Source organism: Dromiciops gliroides, chromosome 2 (assembly GCF_019393635.1).
Source record: "Dromiciops gliroides isolate mDroGli1 chromosome 2, mDroGli1.pri, whole genome shotgun sequence".
Taxonomy (NCBI): domain Eukaryota; kingdom Metazoa; phylum Chordata; class Mammalia; order Microbiotheria; family Microbiotheriidae; genus Dromiciops; species Dromiciops gliroides.
The window spans coordinates 61,642,649-61,654,878 of NC_057862.1; the positions used below are offsets into that span (position 1 = coordinate 61,642,649).

The window sequence follows — 12,230 nt, forward strand, 5'->3', positions numbered from 1 at the left end:
AGAAACACTTAAGAGAACTAATTCCCTGTTCTCTGCCCTTGCTATTGACCTCATTTAGGGAGATGAAAGGAGAGAAAACAATGAGTTTCCCAAGAAATTCTATTATGTGGGAGGGATGTGGACACTCGATCAATAGTCTAGGGTTACAGGCCCAGCTGGCAGAGGGAGAGCTGTCTTTCAGACTGACTGATGTCCATTCGTCCCAACAGTCTTTGCAAAGGAAGTGTAGGGGATGGTACTTTCGCCCTTCTCCCTTTTAATATAAGTTAGTATTCCAACCTTTTGCTGCATAAAGCCATAAATAAAACATTTCGTCTGAGAGAGGCTGGAGGGAGGCAATTTAAAGTGATTCAAGGAGATTTTAAGAGACCTAATCTGCCCACGTGTCCATTTGCTTTTGTGGGCTAGCAACAGTAACCTGGCACCTTCCATCCTTGAAGGTTAAAGACTCTGGACATTATTCATTCCATTTTGTTCATCCTCAAGGTATCTCTCAGAAGATAAGTGGGGGCAGGGCTTGGGGAGGGAGGGGAGTGGATCAAACAAGCCCAGAGGAGCCCAGACAGACCCCAAAAGAGAAGTTTGTTCCCCCACCCCATCCTTTCGCAACCCTAATATCTACAGCTGCTAACGTGGAGGTGGTAGGGGCCGAGTCCTAAGATAAAATCTTTTGTTTCCCTAGTGCCAGTCTCAATTGCTGCTCACTGTAGGCCCCGGTTTTCCTGATTCACCCTCCAATGCCAGTGTTTCTATTAGCACTCACTGCGTCCTCAACTTGGAATTCTTTGTGGCAGGAGGAAATAGCTGCAGGTAAGATGACTACAAAGAAACTGGGAATGAATGAAAAAGCATTTAAGTGCTTACTAAGTGCTAAATACCATGCTAAGTTCTGGGGCACTTAGTTTATATTCTAATAAGGCAAAGTCGCACACAGATAGGCACTTTGGTCTCTCTACAATGTTACTGGGATGGGGAGTGAGGACCTTTGGGAGTAGATTAATGGTTCCAATCCAGGAATGATGGTGAATTCGATTTGATCTCTATGGCTGGGCTGGACTAGGCTGGGGTTTAGGAGGGCAAGTAGGGAGACAGCCAGGTTGCTGGTAAAGTTGCCAAGATGGTAGATGGGTAGGGAGTAGAGTTAAGCATCAACGGCATCTGTCTGAAACAGTGGACCTGTTGAGGCAGTCATCAAATAGGATGGGAAGGAGGTAGCCAAGAGGTTGTAATTTCACCTTCTTGGGTAGGGGAGAAAGAAGCTAATGTACTCATAAAATAAGACAAGGAAATCCTGTATTAGATCTAAACTGCTTGGTTTAAATTCTTAAAAATTAATATATTTTATTTTAATATTATTTTTATGTTTGTATATATATATATAGACATATACACATAAATAATCATATTTTATAAAAACATAGAAAAAGAAAGAAAAATATTATTGGCTATCAAAACCCTCCAAAATCTGGCCCCACCATACCCATGTCCATTCAGTAATCTAAAAGCTCAATCTGCTCCCCAGAAGATACCATTTTTTGGAGGGGGGCAAAGCCAACTTCATTACCTTTTCCTTGCCCTCTCCCCCAACAATTCCACTGATTTCCAACTCTACTCCTTTTAAAATGTGTCATTCTTCATAATCTGAAATGATTCTTCCATACAACTATTCATTTATTCAGCAAATAGTTCTTTTATAATTAATTTTTTCAATTAACAAGCATATATTCTCTTTCCTATAGGACAGGTAGGTGGCACAGTGGATAGAATTCCAGGCCTGAAGTCAGGAAGACTCATTTTCCTGAGTTCAAATTTGGCCTCAGGCATTTACTAGCTGTGTGACCCTGGGCAAGTCACTTAACCTTGTCTCAGTTTACTCATCTGTAAAATGAGCTGGAGAAGGAGATGGCAAACCACTCCAGTTTCTTTGCCAAGAAAACCCCAAATAGGGTTATGTTAAGTTGGACGCTCCCACTTTCCAGTCCCGCCAGAAAAAAAAAAAAGAAACAACCTCTTATCCAACAAATGTCCTTAGTCATACAAAACAAAAGACCATATTGGCCATGTCCAGTGTGTCATTCTGCACATTTAATCCATCCTCTCAGTGTTAGGAAGTGGGCCACATTCTTCCTTAGCAGTCCTCTACAATCATGGTTGGTCATTGCATTGATCAGAGTTCTTAAGCCTTTCCAAACTGACCATTTAAAATATGTTGTTACTGCATAAATTGTGCTCTTGGCTCTTCTCACTTCACTCTACACCAGTTCATTCAATAAGCACCTTAGTTTCCAGTTCTTTGCCACTACGAAAAGAGCTGATTCAAGTATTCTTGTACACATCGGGCCCCTCTTTTCTTGATTTCTTTGTGCAGTGGCAGGGAGGGCCAAGGCTTGTAATGACATTCTTAGGTCAAAGGGTATGTACAATTTGGGAACTCTTGGGTATGGCTCCAAATTGTTTTTCAGAATGACTGGGTCAATTCATAGCTCTGCCAGCAGCTGGGCATTAATGAGCCTGTTTTCCTGCAGCCTCTGTAACATTTGTAATTTTCAATTACCCAGAAGAAGCATAGAGCCTTGGACCTGGAGTCCGGAAGCCTGAATTCCAATCTGGCCTTAGATGCTTACTAAATGTGTGACCCTGGATAAGTCACTTAAGCTTTGTCTGCTTCAGTTTCTTCACCTGTAAAGTGAGGCACCTACCTTCTAGAATTGTTGTAAGAATCAAAGTGCTTTGAAAACTTTAAAGTGTTATATCAGCACTAGCTATTATTTTTTGCCACCTTTGATAATTTGAAGGGTGTGAGGTAAAATCTCAGAGATGATTTGCCTTTCTTTAATAATTAGTTATTTGGATTTTTTTCCCCATATGTTTGATGGATGATAAGCCTGGACTTCTTCCTTTGAAAGATGCCTCAAAATAGGAGAGATACAAGAAGGTTGAAAAAGGAAAAATGCTTTCCCAATTGAAAGAGAGACAGAGAGACAGAGACAGAGACAGAGACAGAGACAGACAGAAATAGAAACAGAGACAGAGACAGAGAAACAAATAGAAACAGACAGAGAGATAGACAGAGACAGACAGAGACACACACAGAGACACACACACACACAGAAAGAGAACATTTTGCAAAATATAAATTCATAAACTTGACTTTGATACCCAGGAGAATTGTAGACTGTATCAGTACAGATGGGTGAACATTTATCTTTAAAGAACAGTGGTGATTACAAAGATCTGGTCTGGTCTCATCAAGAACAAGTCGTGCCAAATTAACCTTATTTCTTTATTTGAAAGTGTTACTAAGGGGGCAGATGACAATAGCTACTATAGGCTGGACACTGTACTAAGCACTTTACGAATATCTCATTCCCTTCTCAAAATAACACTCTGAAGTAGGTGATATTCTTATCCTCATCTTACTGCTGAAGAAACTGAGGTAGACAGAGGTTAGGTGACTTGCTCAGGGTCACAGTTAGTATCTGAGGCTGGATTTGAATTCAGGTCTTTCTGACCCAGCACTCCATCTACTGTGCCACCTAGTGGAGAATTATGTATATGTTATTTAATTGGATGTGAGCAAAGTATTTTATGAAATATCTTTTTTTATATGTACAATAACATTTAATATACTTCTGCATTAGTTATATTAGAAGAGAAGAATCAGAGCAGAGAGGAAAAACCTCAAGAAAGAAAAACAACAGCACCAAAAACAAAAGAAATAGTATGGTTCAATCTGCATCCAGATTCCACAGTTCTTGTTTGTTCTGGATTTGGAGAGTCTTTTCCATCCTGAGTCCTTTGGCTTGATCTTGTACCATTGTATTGCTCAGAAGGATCAAGTCTCTCACAGTTGATCAACACGAAATGTTGTTGATACTGTGTACAATGTTTTCCTGGTTCTGCTCATCTCACTCATCATCTGTTCATGCCAGTCCTTCCTGGTTTCTCTGAAACCGCCTGCTCATCATTTCTTCCTGCACAATTTGAATTCCATGACATTGGTATACCACAACTTGTTCAGCCATTCCCCAATGGATGCGCAGCTCCTCACATAAGATTTAGAGTTCCAAATTTTCCTCCCTCCCTTTCCTCCCCCCTCCACAAGATCACAATCAAGTTACATATATACCATCCACAAGTGTTCTTTTTATCAGTTCTTTCTCTGGGGGTGCATAGTAAGCTTCCTCATTAGTTCCTTGGGATTATCTTGGATCATTGCACTGCTGAGAGTAGTTAAGTCATTCACAATTGTTCGTTGAACAATACTGCTGTCACTATGCACAATGTCCTCCCAGCTCTGCTCACTTCACTATACATCAACGTTCGTTAGTCTTTCCAGGTTTTTCTGGGATCATCCTGTTTGTCATTTCCTGTAGCACAAGACCATTCCACCACAATCATATAGCACAGCTTTTTCCACCATTCCTTAATTGATGGACATTCCCTTGATTCTCAATTCTTAGCCTCCACCAAGAGTTGCTATAAATATTTTTTGTACAATTTTCCCCCCTTTTCTCTTTTTCATGATTACTATTGTTAACTGTTTCCCTTTTATCCTATTCCCTTTCCCATGATATTTATTCTATTATCCATCTTCTTTCATCCTATCACTCTTCAAAAGGGATTTGCTTCTGTGTGTCCCCTCCCCCACTCTGCCCTTCCTTCTTTTGCCCCTCTCTCTTTATCCCCTTCCCCTCCTATTTTTCTGCAGGGTTATAGAGATTACTCTGCCCAATTGAATGTGTACATTATTCCCTCCTTGAGCCAATTCTAATGAGATTGAGGTCTTTGAGCCAATTCTGATGAGTGTTAGGCTCATTTACTGCCCAGACTAAACAGATGACTCCACCCAGTTGGGTGTGTGTGTGTTAGTCCCTCCTTGAGGCAGCTCCAATGAGTTTAAGATCTTTGAGTCTTTTCTGATGAGTGTAAAATTCATTTACTGCTCTGCTCCTCTCCCATCTCTTCCCCTATTCCATAAGCCTTTTCCTGTTACTTTCATGTAGAATTTCACCTCTGTCCTTCCCCCTCCCCAGTGCATTCCCCTCACCCCTCAATTTAACCCTAAAGATGTCATCATGGGGCAGCTAGGTGACACAGTGGACAAAGCATCACCCCTGAACCCAGGGGGATCCCAGCCAAAACCCAGCCTCAGACACGAGACAGTTGCCCACTGTATGACCCCAGGTATGTCCCCCATCTCCAATTGTTTATGGTTCTCTAGGGTCTTGTATTTGAAAGTCAAATTTGCCATTCAGTTCAGGTCTTTTCATCACAAATATCTGAAAGTCTTCTTTTTCATTAAAGTCCCATTTTTTCCACTGAAAGATTATGATGAGTTTTGCTGGGTAGGTTATTCTTGGTTGTAATCCCATTTCCTTTGCCTTCTGGAATATCATATTCCATGCCCTCTGTTCCTTTAATGTAGAAGCTGCTAGATCTTATGCTATCCTGACTGGGGCTCCACAGTACTTTAATTCTTTCTTTTTGGCAGCTTGAAATATTTTCTCCTTGACCTGAGAGCTCTGGAATTTGGCTATAATGTTTCTAGGAGTTTTCCTTTTGGGATCTCTTTCTATTTTAGCTTCTTCTTCTAGAATTTCCAGGCAATTTTCCCTGAGAATATCTTGGAAGATGGTGTCTAAGCTCTTTCCTTGATCATGGTTTTCAGGTAGACCAATAATTTTCAAATTATCTCTCCTGGACCTATTTTCCAGGTCAGCAGTTTTTCCCAGAAGATATTTCACATTGCCCTCTATTTTTTTATTCATTTGGATTTGCTTTATTGTGTCTTGGTTTCTCATAAAGTCACTAGCTTCCATTTGTTCAATCCTAATTCTTAGGCAATTATTTTCATCAGAGAGCTCTTGTACCTCCTTTTCCATTTGGCCAATTTGACTTTTCAAGCTGTTGACTTTTTTCTCATGTCTTTCCTGCATCACCCTCATTTCTCTTTCCATTTTTTCCTCTACCTCTCTAACTTTATCTTCAAAGTCATTTTTGAGCACCTCTATGGCCTGAGACCAATTCATATTTTTCTGGGAAGCTTTAGATATAGGGGCCCTGATGTTGACATCTTCCTCTGAGGGTGCCCCTTGGTCTTCCTTGTTACTGAAGAAACTTTCTATGGTCCTCACCTTTCTCTGTCTGCTCATCCTGCCTTTCTTTTACTTGACTTTTAGCTCCTTAAAGTGGGGCACTGTTTCCAGGCTGCAGTATCCCAAGCTTAAGTTGTCCCAGGTGGTATGATTTAAGGAGAATCAGGTTCTTCACTCAACTGACCTGTTTCCTGGTGCTTAGATGACCCCAGACCAACTTGCTAATCAACCAGCTTTGTGTGTTGTGGTTTTTGGCTCTGATGAGCCTGTGCCCCTCCCCCACCTGGGCCACTGCTACTAGAGCCTACCTCCTGGTTCTCAGCAGGGGTGTAAAACCCAAGTTCTGCCTCAGCACCAGCATAGAACCCTGTAGTCTCCCCCCTGCCCAGGGCTCAGCCCTCTCACCAAACTGTGAGCTTAGCTCCAGTTGACACTGGCGCTTCAGCTGATTCAGAGGCTCTGGGGGTCTGCTTTTCTGGTGAGGTCTTCCTGGGACTGGATCTGTGTCAGGGTGACTGTGGGGTTGGGCTTGACTCCTGTATCAGCACAGCAGCTCCCTCCTTCTGACCTTCCAAGCCGTTCTGGGTTAGAAGATGATTTATGCACATCCTTCTGTGAGTTTTGCTGCTCCGGTCATTTTCCTATGGCGTTATTTGGATGTTTTTTTGATTGATCGTGTTATGAGTTTGAGAGCTCACTGTCTTTCCCCTGCTATCTTGGCTCTGCCCCGGAAGTGACCCCAGACCTCTTACCTTGGAGAAGATCAAGAGATGTGGTCTGGATGATAATGCAGTTAGGTAGAATCTGAACTGATTGGACGTCTGGACTCAAGCAGTAGTGGTTAATGGTTTAATGTCATGAACATCTCAGGAGGTTACCAGTGGAGGGCTTCAGGGACATATGCTTAGCCTTATGCTGTTTAATATTTTCACCAGACTCAGATAAAGGTCTAGATAGGATGCTTGCCAAATTCCCATGGCACACATGTCAAGGGGTATCCAACACTTAAGATTGCACTTAGGATCCAGAAGAGACTTTGGCCATCTAGAACAGGAGGATTCTGGATCTTTCTTGGTTCATGGACCCCTTTGGCAGTCAGGTGAAGTTGATGGACCCCTTCTCAGAATAACATTTTTAATTGTATATAATAGAATGTATAGAATTGCAGAGGAAACAACTCGTATTGAAATATAATCATCAACATTTTTTTTAAACACAAGTTTATGGTCCCCAGGTTAAGAAACACTGGCCTTGAATCTAAAAAGATGGGCTGTATGCAATAACACAACATTTAATCAGGGCAAATGTAAACTCTTATGCTTGAGTTAAAAGACATTTCAAGTACAGGACAGGGGAGCCATGGTTAGGTAGATTTTTGTCTGAAAAGGTTGTTGGGGTTTTGTTAGACTGCAAACTTAGTATGAGTCAGCAGTGTGATATAGCAGCAACAAATGCTCATATGACCTGCTTTAAGTGAGGCCTACCTTCAAGAAACAAGCAGGTGATAGTCTGTCTGCTCTTTCCTGAGTCTCCTCATTTCTCTGCAGGTGATTCTTAGGTCTATTTGTCCAGCCCTATTTCTCTGTTATTTCCTGCCTTTTGGACATCTCAAGCTAGATATTTTGTAGACATCTGAAACTTAATTTATAAAAAAAACCCCACCTTATTATATTTTCCCCCAAAACCTTCTCCTATTCCAACCTTTCCTATTACTGTCATGAATATCAGCATCCTGCTCGCCATCCAGACCTAGGTATCATCCTTGATTCCTTACTCTCCCTCCATATCCAATCTGGTCCTATTCCTATTCCTAACATCTCTCGTATATGCCCTCTCCTTTTCTCCAACATTACCCCCACCATGATGCAAGTCCTTATAACCTCATACCTAGACTATTGCCTTCTGGTTGGTCTCCTTGCCTCAAGTCTTTCCCCACGCCGACCTCCATTTAGTCACCAAATTAATTTTTCTTAAGTATAGGTCTGACCATATCACCGCCCTATTCAATAAACTTCAGTCGTTCCCTATCATCTTTGGGATCAAACACAAAATCCTCTGTTTCACTTTATAGGCCTTCATAACTTGTCACTTCTTATCTTTCCAGTCTTCTCCCACTTTCCTCCCCTCTATATATTCTATGATCCAGCAAAATTGGCCTCCCTGTTAGTTCTTATTTTCACTATATTTTCACTGGCAACTCCCCCATTTCCCGGAATTCTCTCCCTCCTCATCTCTTTAACTATTAGCTAAAGTATCACCTTCCACAAGAAGCTTTTCCCCAGGCTTCCTTAATCTTAGTGCTTAGGGAAACTATCTTGAATGTCTCTCATTTGTCTTGTCTACATCTTGTTTGTACATAATTATATGCTGTCTCCCATTTTAGGCTATGAGATCCTTGAGGGTAGGGAGTAGTTTTGCCTTTCTTTGTAGCACATACAAGACACTTAAATGCTTTTTCTCTTGACCCTATGCAGATGGTTCCCGGTCTTTTGCCTCGGCTACAGTCACATATCTAAACCACTTGCTGGATATCTTGAACTAGATGTCCCATCAGCATCTCAACAAAACTCTTTTCTCATCCAAACTTCCCTCCCAGATTTACAACACAGTGTCATCTCTCGCTCTTCATCCTCATTCACCCCACACATCTAATCTGTGGCCATTTTCCATTTCTACTTTCCAAACCTCTTCACTCCAGTCACAAAGTCCCCACCCTAGTTCAGGCCCTCATCACCTCTCACTTGAACTATTGCAATAGTCTTCCTGTTTCTCTACTGGGTTCAGAGTATGTTTGTTAAGTGAAAAGAAAAATGGACCAGAAAACCAAAACAAACTTGAATCCATGATCACGGGGTTAACTAAAACCAACCCAGGCAGGGATCCATTCATTACTCCTCCCGCCATGATCCTATGCTTCATATATTGTATTTTATACTGAAAATCAGATAAAATGGTTTCCCATCTTTGGGAGAGTCAGCTCTGGCTACCAAGGAACATTTAAGGGAAGTAATTTTCTTCACTGAGACTAATTAGGAGACCATGGCAGTAAGTCTGGCATGAAGGGAGGGGGCAGAAATAGTGAAAGTATAAACTTCATTCCCATGTGAATAATTTTGAACAAAGCCTCCCCCTCTTGTCCACAGCTCCCAGATCTAGTGACTTCAGCCCCTGAAGAACCACAGGGACAGTGGTCATGCCTATGCTAGGCTCTTAGTCTTAAATCCTCAGGCTGAACCGATCATGGTGCATGGAGAAAAGCCCTGTTCATTTGGCAAAGTCTCACACTGCAGTCCTGGGGAAAGGCCAAAATCTAGAAATTTAGAGTTAAATCCTGAGTCTAATGGCTAGAGTGGGGAGGGGGAGGGGAGACTGAATGAATGGATAGCACTCATCAGGTGACTGAATGGACAGTTCCCAGGGCAGGATAGATTCTGGGAAACTACCAGAGAGCCTTTCACTGAACACCAATATTCTCCAAAGCTAATAGAAAATGACAAGCTATGGTAACAAAGGCAGAGATAGCCTGGGTCCTGGTCTGTGCCCAGACACTGTCAGGCTTTCTCTCTTCGGAGATTCCCATGCCACTGGAAATGGATTAGCTATCCAGGCTGGTGGAATGGGATGGATTTACAATCAGAGGACCTGGATTCAAATTCTGGTTCTGATACTAACCAACTGTGTGACCACTGGCCATTTCTCTAGGCCCTTATTTCCTCAATTGTTAAGAGAGATGGTTAGACTGGAGACCTTGCCTGTCTGGGCTCTAGATATTACAGGCAGAAGAGTGGAGTGAGCATCAGACTTGGGATCCAGAAGACCAGAGTTTGAATACTGCTTCTTCTTAGTTATAGAACCCTGGGTAATTCACAGCCCTCAGTTACTTCACAGGGCTGATGTGGGGGTTCAAATAAGATGTTATACTATAAATTGTCAACAAGCATTTGTCAAGTGTTTGCTATGTGCCTTGGCGATGTGCTAAGTGCCAAAAATACAAACACAAGCCAAGAAAAGAAGAAACAAGATAACCCCTGCTCTCAAAGAGCTAACATCTAATTGGGGGAAGACCACACCTCAAAGGGAGCTGAAAAGGAGAGTGGGGGAAGGAGGAGGGACCTACCTACCCAGAGGTTTGGGAAATAGTGGAGAAAGAAGTTTGGAGAGTCAGGAGCAGAGCCTTTGGAGGAATGGAGTGAACTGGCATGTTTGGTCACTTTACTTAAAATGGAGGTCATGGGAAGGACTGATCAATCTGAGGAAGGGGCTGTGGGGGCAGGGGGATTTCAGGATTTCCAGGGTGAGAAGGCTGCCAGGAAATAGTGGAGAAAGAAGTCCAGAGTGTCAGGAATGGAGTCCATAATAATTTAAAGTTTGCCGAAAGCTTTACCTTACTTTATCTCATAGGATTCCTCACAGGAACTCTGTGAGTAGATTCTACAGGCATTCTCTTCCCTGTTTTGTAGGTGATGAAATCTGAGGCTCCAGGAAGTTACATGATTTGTCCATGGTCATATAGGTGTTCTTACATTCTATCCACTTCACACTGCTTCTAAAAGGAATGATTTCTAAGAACATAAAGCAGAACTTGGTGGGGAAGTAGATAGAGCACTGGGCCTAGAATCAAGAAGACCCAAGTTCAAATCCAGACTAGGACACTAATTAACTGTGTGACACTTAACCTCTGTCTGTGTCAATTTCCTCATCTGTTGAATGGGGATAATAATAACACCTACCTCCCACTGTTGTGAGGATCAAATGAGGTCTTAGTATAAAGTGCTTTGTAAACCTTAACCGTGATTTAAATGATAGGCATTATTATTATTATTAATCTAGAGTCAGAAGACCTGGATCTTGTTTTCTCTTAAAAGTAACTTCTGCTAATAGTCTGTGTGATCCTAGGTAATACTTATCATTGACATTCTCTGGACCTCAGTTGATGAAACTACAAAAAAGATAAAACAATCCCTGCTCTTCATTAAATGACAGGATCGTTATAAGGATAAAATGAGATTAATGGAAGAAGAGTAACACCTTTTATAGCTCTTTCCAGTCTTGGGAGTGATGTCACATGTATTATCTCTTGATGCACCCTAATACCCCCTTGGGTAGGCAGAAAATGTCTTAAAGCTCTCATTTTATGGGGAGTAAATTGGCTCAGTCAATTTGGCAAAGGTCTTACAGCTACTAAGTGGTGGAGGGATGACTAGAACCCAGTTCTATTTACTCTTGGTCCAGGACTCTGCCACATATAAGAGATCATTGTTGTTGGTAAGGGTCAGGTTGGTGTTCTTCAAATCCAACCCATCATTGACTGAGGCTAGTTTATCACAAATATTTTAAAGGGTAAATTCATCTCTGCCAATGCTAGTCTTCACATTCCTTAACACAGAGCAGGCCTTAGCTGAGGCAGAAGTATGCTGACAAGCATCCTCAATCGGCCTGAACTGATCTGAGCGTGCAGCATCAAGAGGGTGTGCACTTAGCTTACAAGCACTGGCCAGCAGGTGGCAGCACAGAACTGGCTAATGGTTCAGTGGTTGAGTTGCCTAGATTCTGCTGAACCAAGTGGTTATTTTCTGCTACAGGTTTATGCCTTTTTGGTCACATTATTGTCCAGCAGGATCTAGATTTACACATAACCTGACCTTATTTGAGTAGCTTTTATGGCTTTCAAAATTGGCAAAGGTCTGTGAATAATAATAGGGCTGTTACCAACTTTTATCCCTTCTCATAGGTGTGCATCCTAATGTCTTTTAAAGTTTTTAAAGTAAAGTTTCTTTGTTAATTTAAAAATTGAAGGTTAGTTTGTTTGTTGGTGGGTCAATGAAGGTTAAGTGACTTGCCTAGGGTCACACAGCTATTAAGTGTCAAGTGTCTGAGGCCAGATTTGAACTCAGGTCCTCCTGAATCCAGGGCTAGTGCTTTATCCACTGTGCCACCTAGCTACCTGGGTTAGTTTGGTTTTAATGTATTTGATTTGTTTGACAAATAAAAGTAATTCCCTTTATGATTGAATATTCTATAAATATTTGTCTTAACAATCCCCGACAATATACTTGAACAAAATTACTTATGGATGCCAGTTTTCCTTTCCTGGTTAGTTCTTTCAGTTGTCCCTAATATATAGGATCATAG

The 12,230-nt window shown here is 41.7% G+C and overlaps 1 protein-coding gene across 1 annotated transcript in view; it reads left to right on the forward strand.

Annotated features, from left to right (window-relative positions):
- Positions 1 to 12,230, forward strand: part of LOC122739671 (heparan-alpha-glucosaminide N-acetyltransferase-like) — a 383,950-nt gene that overhangs the window by 8,739 nt on the left and 362,981 nt on the right. Inside the window, exon 3 of the mRNA XM_043981320.1 lies at positions 683 to 810. Within this exon, the coding sequence (XP_043837255.1) occupies positions 683 to 810 (128 nt within the window). The remainder of the gene's footprint in view (positions 1 to 682; positions 811 to 12,230) is intronic.